This window comes from Lepeophtheirus salmonis, chromosome 7 (assembly GCF_016086655.4).
Source record: "Lepeophtheirus salmonis chromosome 7, UVic_Lsal_1.4, whole genome shotgun sequence".
Classification (NCBI taxonomy): Eukaryota; Metazoa; Arthropoda; class Copepoda; order Siphonostomatoida; family Caligidae; genus Lepeophtheirus; species Lepeophtheirus salmonis.
In genome coordinates, this window is record NC_052137.2 from 17950405 (window position 1) to 17970370 (window position 19966).

The window sequence follows — 19966 nt, forward strand, 5'->3', positions numbered from 1 at the left end:
TAATATACATATTTTCTATTTTTTAATAAAATAAATTAAGATTTTTCTTTAAGTATAATATAATTGAAAATTTAGATATTTTGTGAAATAAAATTTACACTATAAATAACTTATTATCATAGGATCGAGAATGACCATAAAAACAACTTATCAAATGTACCCTCATGTTATTACATCTATTGTATGCAACCCTGCATTACCTTCATGCTACTTTTATACTTGCGATGCCATCAAACTTACTGATAATCATGTAAATATATTTGTCCACAAATTTGAAAACAATATCACTTTATTGTAAAGGCCCAAAATAAAATCTTTAAAAAAAAGAAATAAGAAATTACGGAGGAAAAAGTTGCGGTAATTGTTGACTTTTCAGACAATCACAGTTTAATTGTCCAGGATTTGGCTCAGTCATTTCATTGTAATAAAGCACAGGCAACTATACTTCCTTTGGTTTGCTATTATAAAAAAGAATGGTAAGCTATGCCACCACTCTTGCACTGTTATATTTGATAAGAACCATCACGATGGTGTTGCCGTTCATTTATATCAGAACCGACTTGTAGATCATTGAAAGGAAAAATTCAGTAATATTGAAAAAATATATTACTTTTCCAGTGGGTGTGCGGGCCAATATAAGAACTGTAAAGCCTTCTTGAATCTCCCATTTCGCTATGAGGGCATTCAATTATCTTCAAATGGTGTAGGTGACACTATTAAAAGAGAACTTACGACGTTCCTATCTAAATCAAATTAAAAAGCCGAATGATTTAATAGAATATGTATGGGACAATATGAAAAAGACGAAGATATGTTTTTGCACGGAATAAGATTATTAAAAAGAAAAGAATATTAAAAAAAAAATGAGGCTCCGCAAAGAATATTTATGGTATATACAAACAAATTACTAAGAGTTCACATGTATTGTGAATCAAAGGAGTCAAAAGTTGAATTTGTTATATAATTTAAGTTTAAAATGAAAATTATTTGACCCCATCATAATTTTATTTTTATTTTCATTTTATAAAATTTCTATATTTTCAATTATATTATAAAGAGTGGCAACGAAACTTTTTTTTTTTTTTGATATCGCTATAAAAAACGACGGATGGATATTTTTCAACATTTTTTTTTAATTGAAAGCCTCAACATTCCGGTTAATAATGAAACACCACTTTATTCATATGGCCGTCGTTGCTGGCCTTACAGTAGCCGATTCTGTCGACCCATTTTTTCAATACATTTTCGATTGTGTGAGCTTCAACAGCTGCAATGACGACTCCAATTTCGTGTTTCAAATCTTCAATCGTCTCTGGATGGTTGGCATAACATTTATCCTTGACGGATCTCCACAAAAAATAATCCAACGGAGTCAAATTGCAGCTACGTGGTGGCCAGTTGACGTTGCCGTTTCGGCTTATGATGAAATTGTCGAAGACAGTGCGCAAAAGATCCACTGTAACGTTGGCTGTGTGGCACGTAGCACCATCCTGTTGGAACCAAATGTCGTCGATGTCTTCCTTTTTCATTTGGAAAAACAAAAAATCTTCCGACATGGCCCGATAGCGCTCACCATTGACCGTAACAGCAGCTCCTTGCTTGTTTTTTCGCTTTCGGCAACAGCAGCAATGTTTTCGATTGAGTGCACTGGACGAATAGGGGAACGCGTTGTTTTATCCATTAACGAACCAGTCTCGCGCACACGCTTCACAAATTTATCCACAAACTGCCTGGAAGGCGCTTTATTTCGACCGGCGTAATTTCCTTGCAGTTCCGTTTGAAGACTCTCCATTTTGGAAGTAAGTCTTCAGTATTTTCCAATTTTGTTAGAGCGTAAACTTAACCATTTCGTAAGCCAGAGACCTTTCACAAAATATTAGACACAATGAGAATGTTACTGCAGCTATCAAACGTCAAAAAAGGGGTAGTTCAAAATGAAACCGCTAAATGGGCCACCCGTTACTTACCATAATAAGAATCCTAATTTATTTAATTAACCAACCAACATATGTATAATATGTAACATAAGAGTTAAATCTAGAACAATAATACTTATATATATAAAAGCAGCTCTACATACTATTGTTAATGTTCCCATTGGAAGTGATCCCATTAAGATCCCACTCGGAATTTTGTATATGTTTGTAAAAATATACTGAGACATTTTATACCAAAATTTAAACAAAATCGGTTTTGCTGCACCAGAGTACCAAACTTTTTTTTGATTAAAATTTTTTTACGGTTGAATTTAAGTTAAAGTTTGTGCTATTGTGTATCTTTTGACGTAATTTATTTAAAAATCGAGCCACTACGAGTAGAATTAAGGCCTTCTGAACAACATTGGTCTAACGCATTGGGTACAACTTTGAGTTGGCCTAGAACGTCCCAGGTGAGTCACAGAACCCTATTATTTCACAGACTCTCTTATTTCATATAGAAAATCAAGTGCACCAAGAATCATCGTAATCGGTGATGATCAGACCGTAAATTACAAAAAAGTGTGTAAACTTGATGTGGAATGACCCATATATGTACCGCACCGAAGTTAAAAAAGGTCAGGATTTCGGCTGGCCAGTCCATGACCCTAACCCTATGCCTGTTGAGCCATTTTTGAACTTTTCTGGATGTGTGATTTGGGTCATTGTTTTGTTGGAACCACCAATGTATTCCAAACTTATGGATCGTTTCTGATTGATACTGATACATTTCAAGAATTTCGATGAAGTATTCCTTCTTCATTGTGCCATCAATTTTGTGAAGTTCTCCAGTTCCATTGACAGTAAAACAAGCCAAACCATGATGGGTGCACCACCACATTTCACAATTGGAATATTTTTTGGAGGGGTTGAAGGCTTGGTCCGTCTGTTGTTAAATGTGTCGATGCGGGTTGTGGCCAAACAACTGCACCATGGTCTCATCTGTGCGCCATAAGTTAAGTTCATCATCTTTGTAGCCATTGGCATACTTCAGCTTGTCTTTATGTGCCTACTCTTGATAAGTAAAGTCTTTCTTTTGCAAAGACCCTTTGCACAGTAGATCGTTCCAGTTTGTTTCACCCCCTGCTATATTAATTTGAGAGTTATTGTTGGACACTTGGCAACTTCTCGGACCAAATATCTCATTTCAGTTGAGCTCAGTTTGGACTTCCTACCATGGTGAGTATGAATGTCCTCACTGTACTCCTTGCTCTTCGTCATATTGACTGTTGAATAAGACTGAAGACAAAAATTGGATCATCCCACTTTTATACCTCAGAAGATAGTTGAAGGGAATTATAATAACTTTATCGAAGTTTCCTAATCTTTCCAGACTTTACCATGATAAAAAAAAATAGAAAATGTGTTTGTTATTCTATTCGTACCTTTTTGGAGGTGTGTGAATACTTTTGAAACAAGCAAAAATTGTTTTCGAGGCATAAAAAATTTAAATAAGAAGTTGATATTTTTAGTCAAGTAATAGTAATTATTATTATTAAAAATACTACTAAAAAGAAAATTAAAAACAATTGTTAAACATTAACAATATAGATTTGACAAATATTGAAAGGATAAGAATAGTTTTGGGCTCAACTGTATATGAAGAAATTTTGGCTTTCATATAGTAATACAAATTAATAGCTACGCTTTGAATTGAAAATTACAAGCAAATAGTATAATAATCTAACGAATAAAATACAATGTATATTTCAATATTACAAAATATATTTTAAAGATGGTGAAGAAATAATATATGACGGTGAAAGTCTGGAAATATATAAAAGATATTTGGCACTAGATATGATTGACGTATTTGGCTAATTACTAGATAATTTTGGGGTTTTTTTTTTCGGATGAAAGGTTGCTTGTTACAATAAAAGTAACGACGGGATATATTTCTACACATTAACCTGGCAAAATAGGTGCATTACTAAAAAAAAAATTACCATTGACAAAATATGTTTCCATAAAAGAACATAATTCATGGATAATCTTTACTTAAATCTATATGAAACCCTAATGCTTCATATATTAATTAACATCTGGATAGATTTAGACGCGCAACCTTGTTAAAAAAGCCACGTAAATCCAAAATTTATCATTCTTCGATTGAATAATAATTGTAAAAGAGAATATTTAATTTTTATTTAAAAGTGATGAATCATGAACTCACAGACAGGGACTTATCGTATTGTCCATTGGAAAAACCCTCATTTGTGATTTAATTCATTAATCATGGAGATTTGAAAAGACAAAAGATGTAGTCGAAAAATGTCAATTTTTTTGGGAGTGAAACTTGAAAGAGTGTTTCAAAAGCAATAAACTACTATGATTCAATTTAATCAAAGAAAGAGCTAATTTTTTAAAATTTAATTTCCTTATATTCCTTTCAAATCTAACTTCAAATTTTCTTTTCTCATTTATTAAAGACTAAAGAGAAAGGACTTTGTATTCAATCTTATCGTAGGAAGACATTTATTAAGGAAGAGTATCCATGATATGGTTATTATATTGTCAGTTCCATTGTATCTAATTATATTTCGCTTGTATTAGAGAAGAACGTCTCTTGATCAACCTTTTTTATCCATTTACAATAAGAAATTCATGTTTCACCTAAAGGATAAAATGATGTAATGAAATTATGGATTGAATCAAAACTATGATGTTTATACTAGTGATGTAAAAAAATAAACCACATTTTCATTTAATATTAAAATAAAATGGAACATTGTTTATTTTTATAAAAGATGAAACATATATCGAGTAAGGTGGGGTCAAATGAGTGCATATATTTTACGTTACATAACACTTCAGTTACAAATTTTATGATTTTTTTTTTTTTAAATACTTAAATGTAGGCCATTTTATGGGCTATCACACTGTATAAATTTCATCAAGCTTATAAAATTGCCTCCGCATCGAAGTTGAAACTTTTAAGGTTTTGCCCCCCGTTCGATCCCCGTTTTGGTGTCAAATAAGTGCGCTTTCCTTTTTTCTTTGATTAAAACTTTTTAGTTTAATTTTCTATAACAAATTAATGCATTGTAAGTAAAGTTAATGGCTTTGACATGGAAGTATGAAACATTTAAAAAATTCACCCAATTACTTGGGATAAGCCTCCAAGTGCAAAAATACACTTATTATTAGACCTTACTCCTTTCAAAAAAGTGAACTTATCAATTCTGAATAACCAACTCTAAAAAATACCTCGCGTCTCAATACGAACAATGAAGAGTAGTAACCAAATTTCAGCCTATAATATCAATTAAATCCGATCAGCCAAAAGTACATGAGTGCGTAAAATATCATATACTTTATCATATTTAGAACTCAATTTATCTCCATTTAAAGTTAAAAGTGAGTGTTTTTGATTCAGAGACTCGTGGCTCCAGGATGAATAAATCCAGAAAGTGTAAAGATATCTCATAGGATAGCTAAAAGTTTGAATTTAAATACATGACCCTTTAGAAAAAAAACTCCATATTTTGTCAATTTAGCATAGGGATAAGGCTCTTTTTTGAATTGATCCTATTTAAATCGTCTATTTATTTCTAAACATAGGAAGAAAAAGGTTTTAATAAAGGGATTCCGCTCTCAAGGCATAGAATAAATTTTTAATCTTTCCTGTCGTGGATTAAATTTTTGGAGGACAAATTTTTAAAACTTGATCTTACCTTTAACTAATATTAAAGTGTTTAACTTTTAGGAAAATCGATTATCTCCTTTTTTTTGATTTAGCACATGCATTTTTTACATTTACAGTTGATTGATGAACTTTATTGTCCAACTTTTTTTAATTTTTACGAATTATTTTATGAATTCATTACTTTGACATTATTGTCTCTGTAGTCTCAAATCATTGATTAAAAAAAAAAAAAAAACATTTAGCCAATTCAGTATCAGGAAATTAATAGATGCAAAACAATTTATATTGATGAAGGAATTCTGGAATCATTTTTTTACCATTTAGTTTATTATAAATGGCTTCTGTCTTACTTGTTCAAATATGAACCATTATTGGAATAGATGTATTTTGAAAAATCATACAAACTGTATATATATATATGAGTACATAAAAACATCGAAATCCAAATTCGACAATCTGAGACAGATCGTCAATAAAAAATGATGTGGCAAAAATCAAAACTATATTTTTCTCATTTGGTCCCAGAATGATATTAAATAATTTTTTTGTCACCATCCAGATAAGAGTAGTTTGAGGATATTTAAATGTCTAAGACGAGATACATGCGTTGAAGGGACAAGTTTGTCTTCTCTTTTCCTTTCCCTAACATTTCTAGGAACGGTGTAATTGAGAAATTGTACTTCGACATTGGTCAAACAATGTGAAATTATAGAACGGTGACGGTTGACCTTTTTTACTATCTTTAATTATCCTTAAAATTAGATCAAAATCAAAATTAATCAAAAAATCCTTTGTTGCTCAAAAGTGTGTTCCTTAATAAATTTGTAGATTTTAAAGTTTTTTAATAATAGTGACGTATGAACTCCTGCGAACAGTAGTTTTTTTTTTTCAGTTACTGTATTCCCCATATATAGTATCCTTGTACTTTTTATAATTTTTGCCATTTGTTTAGCTATAAACACTAGATTTAAAACTGTTATATTAGTTGAAAAATACAGATAGTTTTAAATATTGAAATATTAAAAGTACTTCGATAATAAATAGACTGGATTTAACAAATGAAGCAAGTTGCATCCTTGCATTTCGGACTTCGAACAAGAAATGATGAAAGTATTTCTGCAGAATTTACTTCGTACTTTGAAGTACCGTATATCAAAAAACGAAACAACTTAACAAGAGTTACACCTCGATATCCAATTAAATTATAGAATGTATGTATTCCAACGTACTAAGAATGGAAATCCAAGGACAAATAATGGAATAGTGGGGTACCAATATGCAGTCAAAAAGGTTTTGAAAGTTCACATCCAAGACTGCAGAAATTTATAAGTGCCCTAAATTTAGAAGAACATTACGGAAAATCTAAATTTATACAAGATGGAAGAGATGATGTTTCTCAAAAATAGAAATAATAAAACCAATAAAAGGGTCGAGAAAGTAAATAGATATGAGAACCTATGAGTTATTTTTTTTAAATGTCCCGATGAGCGATGTTGTATAACAAATAGCTAGCTGTCAAGATAGGGAAAATATGGGACCATTTGACCCTGGTGATAAATGGAAAACATAAAACATTTTTTAGAGATAAGAGTTTCTGTTATATTTATACTGGCCAAGAAAGGGAATTAATTAATTTTATTATTACTAAATTATAGAGTATTTTATGTAAATTTAAATGAATAAACCCCTTTTGTCAAATAGTTTAATTTTAACAGTTCAAAATATGATAAATGTGTTGCTTGATTGTTAAAAAAATATTAATTTAGAGGAATAGGTATACACCCTAACAAAAAAAAAATCTATTAATTGCTATAAAACCGGAGTACCGGTGATACTTAAGTAACTACTTTACAGCCCCCCCAATTGTAACCCGAATGGTTGGGGGGGTACTGCTGGGTCCCAAAACGGGATTCAACCCACGGCCGATACTTGAAGAAACTTCTAAGAGCCCATTTCAGCCTAACCAAATGTACTTTGAATGTTGGGGGTGTTTTCGGGTACCACTGGGTCCCAAAACGGGAAGCAACCCTATGCTGGTACTTAAAAAAATTACTAAGAGCCCTCCCTCGATTGTACCCCAAATCTTTGGGTTATTTTCGGGTACTGCCGGGTCCCAAAACGGGATGCAACTTACTGCCAAAACTTGAAAAAACAATTAAAAGCCCCTTACACCCCCCTGATTGTACCCCCAATGATTCCAATTCATCGTCCTACGTTTTATAACACTACTCAGGAGTTACTTCTTATTAATGATTTATATGACACAGTATTATAATCTATATATCCGTATCTGTGAAGCAATATAAGATTAATTTCCCACTACGTATCATACGACTGAAAATAACAGATGTGCTACGATTTCTACAATGTAACGCTTGATCCAATAATAGAATCGATATATCCATTAAGATATAATTAATTTAATTATAGATGTGATCAAAATAGTATTTTTTCATAATTCAAAAACTTTGTGATATTTTTTCTAGGTTCTATTTTGTGGGTCAATTAAGTGTTTGAGTTAAAGGATAACGGTTCATTCTCTATGGCAACTCTATTTTTTATTTTTTTTATATTTTTTTTGCTTATCTAACTGAAAAATGAAATAATTTAAACCGGTCCGTGATGGCCTATCATTAAATGAATTTTTATATAGGGTTTAAGAGCGTTAACGCCAATTTATGGTCAACGTAATCGACCTGCAAAATCAACAATTCAACGTTTGGTGAAAAAATTTGAGTCCACATACACGCTACATAATGTTCCTGTGCCAGTGAGACAAAGAAATGCACGAAGTGTAAAAAATATTGCTGCCGCAAGCACATCAATTCAAGATGACCCAAATTTGTCTCTTACGCACCGTTCTCAATCGTTGTGGCGAATTTTGCGAAAAGATCTTTGCCTACACCGAATAAGATCTAGTTGACACAGGAACTGAAGCCGCTTGACCACTTCAAACGTCGGGAATTCGTCAAATGGGTTGAAGGAAAATGTGAAAATGATCCTGATTTTCAACGTAAAATCATTTTCAGCGAAGAGGCACATTTTTGGCTCAATGGCTTTGTTAAGAAGCAAAATATATTTTAACGGCAAATAAAGAAATTGTCGATATCTCAAACCTTTTTCGTTTTATTTTTTTTTTTTAAATGTGAGCGCTGTTAATGAAAAACCCTTTACAAATAAATAATTGCCATAGGTAAAAATAAAATATTTTTCACATCACAAATCCATTTATTAATCACTAGTTGTATGAGTGTTGTTGTTGTTTTTTGTTTTGTTTTTTGCGACTCTATTAATTCAGAGAAGTTACATATAAAAAAATATATATATATAAAATAAACATTCTAGTTTAAAAATAATTCCCAAAACCAAAGTCAAATGTATTGAAAAATTGCTATATATGACGTTAGTAACCAATCCATTTTCAACAAAACGTTCCTTCTATAAAATGGGACAATAAATTAATAAACAAAACAAAGCCAACAAATAGCTAAAAATTTCATAAAAAGAAGGAGCAGTAGTTACATAATATTTAAATAAAAGGATAAAACAATAGTTATTCTGAAGATCCAGAGTAGCTTTTAAATTTCTTATAATTGTTCATTAAACGGTGCAAGAATTTTAAGTTTTTATCTGACAATGAATGTTAGTTGTGTAATATGTCCCCAGCATAGTTCCATGAAGACTGATACGACCTTGGAATCCTAACGGCGAAGGCAGAATATCGGGCTGCGGCTGCGATCAAAATAGCTCTGATTTCTTCGACTTTGATAGGTTCCACTACTACCAACTTTTATGCAATGATGTTTTTACAGCTTGATAAGGCAAACTTCAGAGCTTTTGTTTTTGTATGAGTACTTTGGATTTTTAAGGAGAGGCCAAATAAAATTAAAGGCGTACTAATTTTTTATGTTATTCCAGCTATGTTTAGTGTGATAAAATCTCTCACAATTTGGAGTGCAGGGCAACTCGCAAGGCTGCATAACTGGGTTCAACATTTTGCCGCAGACCGTACTAGGAGTATTTAAAAAAACCGAGGATATATGAAATTGAGCAGTAAATTGCTTTCCAACCCTGATTTTAGATATGGAACTCTCGATTCTCTTCTTCCATGTTTTAGGTAGATTCAAACAATTTAAATATCCATTGCAGATTTTATCTGCCTGTTCTTCATAGTTGGAGGGAAAATTCATTCTTAAGTACCACGGAATTGTAGTGAGATGGATGATTGTAGCCCTTTTCAGTGGGAAGAAAAACATTCCACTATTGAAGAAATAATTATGTTCAAGATCATGAACCGTGATTATGATCTCGGATAATGCTGTTCATTCCAACCTTTTTGGGTCTATGAGGTTTTTATAAGAAAAACTACTTGTTACTATTCTGACGCATAATGTCAATAGTAGAAGAGGATAAAAAGAATAATGTCCCTTTCCAAATGATCCTCGGGACAACTGTACAAAAATTTGGCATTTAAAAAAACAAATGCAATTATCATTTATATCCTTCCTTTGTGTCTCATTACATGCGATAAATAATATTATATTTGACACCACTATTTTTAGTTTGATATGTCATTAAAAATGACAAATTACTCATTTTCTCTTTTCATTAAAAATTGACAAAAATATATTTATTTATTAGATTACTTAGAATTAATGTTTTGTTTCCATTAAATAATGTTTTAATTAAACTTCTAACAACTGATATTTTATTGTAATAAAAAGTTATGAGACTATTTCATCAAAATTCCCGATTCCGAAATTATTTATAATACTTCTAACAATCTCTAGACTATTGACATATTTATTCATATTCTTATTATACACTAGCGTTAATTGGCTGAAATAATTTAATATTTGTAAATAATTAAATATTTATTGCTACACATCATATAAAAACATACAATCAGTACGGGTACATGTAAAAATAACTTTAACTTATGGGCCCTCGCAATAGTTTGCCGTATTAGGTATTCTATTGCAGTCTGTCTTGCATTGTTCAACCAGCCAAAGATATCAGAATTCGTTTAGAAACTCGAGAGGCTGGAGACGGAAGGTTCTTGAAAAGGTCGAACATTGTTCTAAACCTGTATTCGCTCAATCATAAATTTAGGGCATTCATAAACCAGATGAAGTGGTTCTTCATCTTTTAACCCATACTCACGATATAGTGGACTAACTTCATAGTGCATAAGGTGATAGTGTTCGCGTAGGAGACAATGCCGAGTTATGAATGAAAAGGAGCTCAGTTTTTCTTTTGAAGAAACCAAGAGATGCTTCCACCTCCCAAGTCTAACTCTTTGGCGCATCAAATGGCTTTGATGGTAATAGTCTTGGTTGACCAAAGTGTCCGCCATTTGTTTATGCAATGGATCTGTAAAGAGATAACCGAGGTATAACAACAATTCGGGTAGGAGGTAAATCCACAGCTCCAGCTTAGGCTAGCATATCCGGCACTTCATTTCTAGTGGCATTACTGTTACCTCTTACACCGCAGAGGGAGAGAAGTGCCTCAATAGCTAACAACCTCAAAAGAGTTTTCGTACCTTGGACATGTAGCAATTTGGACCGCAATGGTCCAATTGCTGCTTGAGAGTCTGACCGGATGCCAAATTCCCTATTTTTAATTGACCTAATAATATAGTAATTCTCAGGGGTACTCTCTGTTTTTCATGAGCACACTCACGCGTAATACTCTATACTTATATCAATTCATACCTGTTCTGTCCTAGAGAATGAAAAAAAAATAATGAGAGAATGGGATGTTGGAATGTCTTATGGGTATTTTAATCTTTAGAGTGCTCAAATAATTAAGTATTCTATTCAAAGGATAAAGAGTGTTGAAGAAAAGATCGGGGAATGCCATCAAAATTTATTTTAAAGACACATATCAGATGTTGTAGCTTTACTTTGGGATAGAAAATTACTGCCTGGTTTGAATAACTGGAAGATGGAGGAAGAAAGTTTGCCAATTGGCTTTACATATCAAAATCAATCATAGACTGGGAACTGGAAAATGTGTAGGTTCTCTGCTGTGATACCACATCTTCCAATACTGGCCGTATTAATAGTACCACTATGCTACTGGACCAAAAATTTGAAAAATAAATGACTTTATTTCCTTTTCGTCATCATCTTCATGAATTGATTTTAAAAAGTATTTTGAAGTAGAAATCAAACTTGTAACAACAAATCCAAATATTATTTTCTTTCAAAAATGAAAAGATTATTGAAAAAATATAGATTCATTTTAAATAGACTCTTTGCAGTAATTAGTGGAAGTTAACAGTTTCGGAAATTGAAGATTTATTAGAATATTATTGCAGTGAGCTTTATAAAGTTATAAGATATAATTACATAGAGCTGAAAGAACTATGTATTATATTTTTAGGTGGAGACAATTATAAAAAAATTTAAAATTAGCTCGTTGGAGAGTCAGAACAATTATACTCTCTGAAAATATCCTTATTAATCTCCCAGCTTAAAATAAATAAAGATAATAAAATATCGTTATTTAATATATGCTTATTTATTGTAACAATATAAGTTTACGATCAAGAAGCTGAAGAAAAAATGTCGTAAAATATCTCGGGACATGGCAAAATATATTTCGTATCAAATGGAGAAGGTTGTTTGTTTATTACGTGATTGTTTTTAAATCCAGTGATAATTTTATTTATTGTTTCATTAACAACTCGTCTATCATTATTGGAAATCAAATTTCAGATAAAAAATATGTTACTTCATGTCGGTTAAAAGCGTGACACTGTTTTACCATTTCAAAATTTATTATTATTTTATTCTTGAAGCTACATGAAAAGACTTCCATTGTTTAATTACAGTGGATGAGAAATAAAAGCCATTTCTACAATGTTGCATTCATGAAGAAAGGAAATATATCCTGAATATAAAATAAAACACATAAAAGAAAATATATCCAATGAATTAATTTATTGCGTTAAGTAAAAATAACCCAAATATATGATATAGAGTCCTATTATTTATACATTTTGAAAGATAAACTCAACATTATCACTTTATATAGAAAAGGGTGGACCGAGTAAGCTTAAAAGACGTTTTACTGAATTACTTGGAAATACTTCAAATAAGACAAAACAAAGTTTTGCACAACCTATTTACTAATAGTGAAACGAGTTAAAATACAACATTTATCAAGTCATCCAATTGACTTTGAGCTCTCGTTGGCACCTGTTATCGTTGTCCAGGAGGTTTTTTTAATCATATTTGAGTAGCTGAGAACAAAAATGGGGTATATGCATTTTTGAAATTTTTTATTTTTTATATCAAAAATATTTAAATGATTTACATCAGGGAGCACTATATATAATGCACCCTGTATACACGTTGGATGCTTTATGCACACACCTGCAATATTTCATTCATACAACTCCATGTTTATGTCTTTGATCAAATATATTTATAATATACACCATGGAGCACTCGTTTTCACATATTCATACAGAAAAACTATACATTGTAGCACTAAAATTTCCATTCCTGCCCAACTGCAAGGATTTAGAACACGTCTTTTTTACCTTCAGTTTTTCTCTTCTATGTTGTATAGGGTTTTTCTTAAAAATCAAATTACAATGTTTTATAAAATTATAAGACTAAAATCATAAATTCACATGGTAATTTCCGGTATTTGTAGGGAAATTTTTTTTCACAACTTAGAAAAGTAATAGATTGTTAAATACAAAAGTAGTGGAATAGAAGAATCGAAAATTACGCCTTATTTTCCGAATTATGTTCCACAAAAAAATCTGGATTTTCCCATTACGATTACTTGTCCCATCACTAGTCGTAACATTAAAAAAATCTAATTTGAAAAAGTGTAAATTTGTAATGAAACAGAGGAATAAAAATATCAAATATATTGTAATAAAATTTATATTGTGAGAAAAATAGTCACAATATAAATGTTATTTGCTTTTATTTAGCTTCTCATTGAGATTATATCCACTTAATCCTACATAGTATAAAATATGTGTGTCTGATGCTGTCTTGCTTAGAAAAACGATGATAAAAACGCATTTATTTCAGATACAGACTTTAGACAGGGAATAAATAAAAAAAGATCTATTGTCCGTGTCTCACAGTTTTTTTAAGTTTGTGGTTTTCCATTCGAAAATGTACCAATAAAATTAAAAAGAGGAATTATTGTACTAGTTGAAAAGGGAGAACGTATATTAAATTTGAATTTAAAAAAAAGAAGAAAGGAAGTTGAGGATTAGCGAGTTAGTCTTAGTATGTATCTTCATTATGGTGGAAGACGGAAATTCTTATATAATAATTGCAAGAATCAATCTTAGTTCTAGAGGTAATGAATTTCCATTTTTACTTATAAGAAAACAGTTGCCAATTAAATTAGCAATGACAATGAATAAATTACAAGGTCAAACATTTGAAAAAATTGCGTTAGTTTTACCAAAATCAGTATTTTCACATGGTCAATTAGATATTACATTTTCAAGAGTGTCAAAAGGGCGTGAAGATTTGTTTATAATTACATCAAATGGATGGTTCTATCGATTTGTTCCAGTTCCAATGTGTCCACTGTTTTGGAGTTCCTTTAGTGAATAAATTATAAAACTCAATATGAAAAGGTAAACTTTTTTTTCATTTGTTGAACTCATACAAAAAATTGAGAACAGTTCAAGTACTTTTTTTTGAATGATTTCACAAGTTCTTCAACATTGTTGCCTCATTTTCCTGGTAAGGATGGAAGTTTACAAAATATCATAATTTGTACTCAACCACAAAACCTTATATCAAAATGGAATTGGTTTTGTTTAGAATGGCTTCTTTGCAGACATGCCTTTCAAAATATTGGATCATAGATTCGTCGAGTGATATAAATTTTGATGGAATATAATTTTCTTTGCATTTTTTTTTTAATATGCTGAATAAGACTGTCGGATTTTAGTATATTTATCATTTTGTCTCAGATCGTAGTTAGATTTGAATATAATTCAAGAGAGTAATTCATATTCTTTCTCCAATAATTGGCCTTTACATTCTATTGAAACGAAAGAATTAAAAGTTTTATTAGCTATTCTCGTTGTCTTAGGATAAAATAAACTTTTAATTCTTTCGTTTCAATAGAATGTAAAGGCCAATTATTGGAGAAAGAATATGAATTACTCTCTTGAATTATATCTTCTAAAAAAAAAAAGAGGTCAAAGAGTCTTAACAGACTTATTTTTTTATAACATGAGATATCATATTGTGAACAATCTTCTTCTTGGACCGGTAGAACTGTTCGTTTGACCCATTTTATTATGTTTTTGGAAGAAGGTAGGGAATCAATTTCGTTATTTCGAAATTCAGCACCTGCAACAACTGATTGAAATTGAAATTTAATGAGGAAGAATCCTTTTCATCCCCCAAATTATCATCCACAACATAATGGGCATCTGAAAGTTGTATAAATACATCAAAAGTATTGTTTTCACTGTCAATCAGGCCTAAAATTTTATTTGTTGAAAGTATTCAAAAAGACAAAAATTCATTAAAAATGTCAACATTATTTTCTATCATTTTTTTTTTGGCAACATAAAAATATAATTATTTATATTGTCATTATTTTTAGTTAAAATTAATTTAATAATTTTTAAAGGATAGAATATACATCCAGAAATTAAAAAAATAAAACTTCTATATAGTTCAAATAAATAAGTTAACGAAATATTACGTACTGTTGCGAAGCCATTGTAAAATATCGATACATAAAAACCAAAAAATCCTTGACAGCCTCTCACAATAACTAATAATGACTAACACCCATTTTTCCCCTCTCAATTCATATAAAGGACAAAATATTCTTTCAGATTACAATTAATTGCGTAATTATAAGACAAAAAAATAATAATAATACGTTAACTTTTAGCAATGATAGAAAAATATTAATTATATTTCATAAAAAAAAAAAGATTGTTTTCTTTATAAAAATATTTATTATTCACTAACACGAACAAGCTATCTTAAAGATAGCCAATTAAAAATTATTTATTTATATTAAGTCTGTTTATGTGAAAATTCTAAACTAAAACCATCTACTTTAAACTATAAATAAAAGTTTATTGTCAAACTTCGTTGTATATAATTTTTTCAACACAACTGATTTCTTTTTAGTAGTACATGTATAAATTATTAATAAAAAAGAACAAGTAACACTTCCACTCTTTCCATACAGCAGAATAAAATTTTGAGCTCCTGCACAAGTTGTGATCAGGGTCGTACGTCAGTATTGCGCTTTGTCCGCTTCAGCGGACCAAAAAAAAAACCCTTACTCAACCGTCCACCAATCATATAGGTATGTAAATATAGATGAATTAAGTCATAATTAATTATTAAAATCTATTATATATATGTAGCTTATGACCAACTCATAATAGTACTGAGTCATTATAATAAAATTACATATTTGTAGCACGTCCACCCAAAAGGAACCTAGATAATTTTTCTCAAAATTGAACATGGAATACATTTTCCAACAAATTATAGTTCATTTAAATGAAAAAATGATTCTGATTAATCCTTTGGAGGCACCACAAATTGTACTTAAAGTAGCCAAAATTCACCGGCACATTCATAGAATTAGTAAATTAATAAATTATATCTCTAATACAATATTGGGGCCAAATTAAGTCAGATAGATAAAACGGAGGTTTTAAACTACAGTTAACACTCTCGGGTATCTCAATTCATCGCAGAAATTTGAATTCAAATCCTGTAATTTACCGTAATATCTCTTTCAAATATTGCCTGTCATTTTATAAATATAAATGATTGAACCTTTGAATATAAAACGCGTTTTCCGCTTCCCGTGATACATTTCTGATAATTAATAAATTACTGCAATTATTTCAAGAGTACTTTACAGCCAAAAATAAAAAACAAAGACGCATACAACATTTTTCGTATGGATTTAAAATACTTCACATTGAGTGGATATTTGAGTTAGATATTACGTTTAACGTTACTGGTTGCAAATGTGAAGTACTTTACAGCCAAAAAAAAAAAAAAAAGACGCACACAACATTTTTCGTATGGAGTACTCTTGAAATATTTAAGAGCGTGAGAATTTGTTTCATTGAATACAAGATAAATTAAATTATTACTGCTTAAAAGGGACATAAATAATAGTTATGTACTTTTTAGAGTGGATTGTTACAGTAATTTATTAATTATCAGAAATGTATCACGGGAAGCGGAAAACGCATTTTAACAGAGAGTTGGTGATTTGTTCTATCTGTCAGAAGGAAATACAGAAGGACAACTTTAATGATCACAAAGTTAAACTCCATAAGAATGGCCCCAGCTGCAAGTATCAAGTGAAAATTGATCACAAGGAGCAGAAATCATTGAACTTTATTGTTAAGAAAACTTCCTCTGCTACATCCTCATCCTCAGTCACTGCCTCCTCCTGTCCCGATGACCCTGCTCCAGTTGAAGCCTTACTGCCTGAACCAAGATCTGAAAAGTCCGTTTTTGCTGAAGAGAAAGTTACTGCAGACACAGAAAATAATGGCGACTCATCAAATTACTCCAGCGGACGGATTTCTCATGGAATAAGACTTCCTAATCTCGATATCGGACCAATCTTCTCTCCCGAGCAGCTCTGTGTAGTCAACAACAACAATATTCCCTCTGCAGAGGACTCTGAGACTAGCGACAATGTCCAGGGAGGTGAGAAGAGCAAGACTGAGGAGATGGAGTTTGTGGACGGAGGCCCAGAGTACCCTGTCGTCTTCACGAGCTAGCTGGGTGACCCGATACTTACCAGGTGGGAGCCAAAGCGGAAGGACACCCAGACCAGAACCAGAGTGGAGACTGAGCGGGAAACTGTGCCTAAAGTCGAGAGAGATCATCCTCTACAGCCCAAGTTACAAACATACAGTCCTCAGATAGATGACAAATACTCCAGAGACTTTCAATATGATTGGTACCGTAAGTTCCCGTGGCTAGAATATGACGAGGTTGAAAAGTCAGCCAAGTGTTTCGCCTGTTCCAAATTTTCCATTTCCAACCTTGGGAAATTTGAGTTCAAAACATTGAAAAACAGTTTCTCGTTGAAAGTTCATTCTAACAACAAAAACACAAACTGTCGATGTAAAAGTGGATCAATTTCCTCACATCAAAGAGAAAGAATACCTCGGTTCTCGCCATGTTCAGTCTCAACATGCTGAGGAAGTCGTGAAGTGGCGAGCTTATTTGAGGTATCTTTTCCAAACTGTTGGGTTCCTCGCAAAGCAAGGATTGGCTTTTAGGGGCGATTCCGAAACAAGAGAAAAGTTGACGGAATCTAATGAAAACAATCGAGGAAACTTCTTGGAGCTTTTGTCCCTGCGTTCACACGACAATCATATTCTCAAAGATAAACTGGAGGCCGAAGTCAAAAAATTTGGTTCAGCTGGGGCAGGTTTTGCCAAATGGACTTCACCTGACATCCAAAATGAGCTGATAGAGATTATAGCATCCAAAGTGACGGAAAATATAATTGAAGATGTCAAGACTTGTGCCGGCGATGATGACTACTGGTTCTCTGTGATTGTTGATGAGACATCAGATATGTCAAACACGGAGCAGTTCAGTCTGTCACTGGGATATCTGACGAGTGAAGGCATCAAGAAAGAGAGCTTCCTCAAGTTTGTAAAAGTTACCCAGACTGACGGCAAATATTTGTTTGAGAAGCTTCACGAGGCTGTCAAGGATCTCGGCCTTAACCCCGCCCGCACTGTCTCCCTGGCCGCGGACGGTGCCTCCAACATATCCGGCATCAAGAAGGGTCTTGCCGCCAGGTGGAAGGAAGCAGCCCCACTGTGTGTCTACATCCACTGCTACGCCCATGTCCTCAATCTTGTAGTCAAGGATCTTCTCTCAGATATAACCCTGTTGAGAAATACAATGGGGACAGTACAAATTTTATACAACTTCATTGAAGGGTCACCAAAGAGGTCAGCAATCTACAAGTCGGTGAAGATAACAAGTAAAGATGAGGAGCATGCCAAGGTGATGACCCTGAAGAACCAGTCTGCTACCCGCTGGAGTCTCCGCTACGATGCTGTACACGCTGTATCTCTAGGGATGGTCAGAATCATGAAGACCCTCATAATAATGAGAAAAGATACATTGTCGAGTTCAACAGCAACTTCTCTGCTCAACAGCATCTTTAGTCACGAATTTGTTTTCGGCATTGAACTGTTGAAGACACTCCTCAGACACACATCTAGCTTGTCAGATGAACTTCAAGGCAGAAAGGTTGACCTAACAAAGGCCCGGAAACACGTCAACCTAGTGATTAGGACTCTTGAAGATCTTAAGAATGAGAAAATCTTTGAATCAATCTGGAAACTTGCTGAGTTGAAGTCGTCTGAGATGAAATCAGTATTTGACCAGGAGGACTCAATTGATTTGGAATTCAAGGAGGCGAAGATTCCAAGGAGAATAAAGTGGAAAGGAACAACTGAATCCTACTTCCGTGAAACACATTTCGATGTTGCAATCAATAAGATTGTATTAGAGCTTGAGAGCAGATTTGCCACCGACGATACAAACATCACAATGGATCTCATTGCAATCGTCAATGACAGTGAAGTGGAGACCTGTGTCATTGAGCGTGTCGCCAAGCACTACAGACTTGAACTCGAGCAGCTCCAGTCAGACCATGCAATCTTCCAGCAATTCAAGGTTAATATTATAATGTTTCATTTTGCATTATATGTTTAAAATTTATGTTTCTCTAGGCAGATATTGACACAGAAGACATGGTTTCGTCACAAATTGCTGTGGAGTTAATAAGCTCGGGAGTGTTCCGCCTGATGCCGGAGCTATACAAGGTGATCGTTCTCCTGGCCTCAATGCCCATCAGCAGCTGTGAGGCGGAGCGGTCATTCTCCTGTCTCAGAAGGCTTAAGAACCACATGAGGACCACCATGGACCAGGAGAGGCTCTCCTCCCTCACCCTCTTGAACATGGACAGGGTGATGGTGGACAAGGTGCTCCATGAAGACATGGACAGTTTGATTGACACCTTTGCGTCAAGGAAAGAGAGGAAAAACTTCTTCTTCTAATCATGATAAAGAACACATGCATTTTTTCTTCATTTTTTTCAAACACATCACCACGTATACATGCGAGTTAAGAACATCAAGACTTGTGAACATAATTTATTTTCTGTCGATGTAACCGTTTCATGGTATATTATAATCTCGTTCATTATCTTCATCCGTTATTATTTTAAAAATATTTAAGGAGGTTTAAATTGTTTGACTTAATTGTATAGTTCAAAAATTTTCTCTCATTCTTGCACCGTGCATTTT

General features: G+C 32.5%; 1 protein-coding gene across 1 annotated transcript in view; it reads left to right on the top strand.

Annotated features, from left to right (window-relative positions):
- LOC139906019 (zinc finger MYM-type protein 1-like) overlaps positions 1-19865 on the top strand; it is a 40504-nt gene extending 20639 nt beyond the window's left edge. The window contains exons 3-4 of the mRNA XM_071890109.1: positions 17764-19334; positions 19391-19865. Coding sequence (XP_071746210.1) covers positions 17764-19334; positions 19391-19717 — 1898 coding nt within the window. The 3' untranslated portion in view covers positions 19718-19865. The remainder of the gene's footprint in view (positions 1-17763; positions 19335-19390) is intronic.
- Positions 19866-19966: the final 101 nt, after the last annotated feature.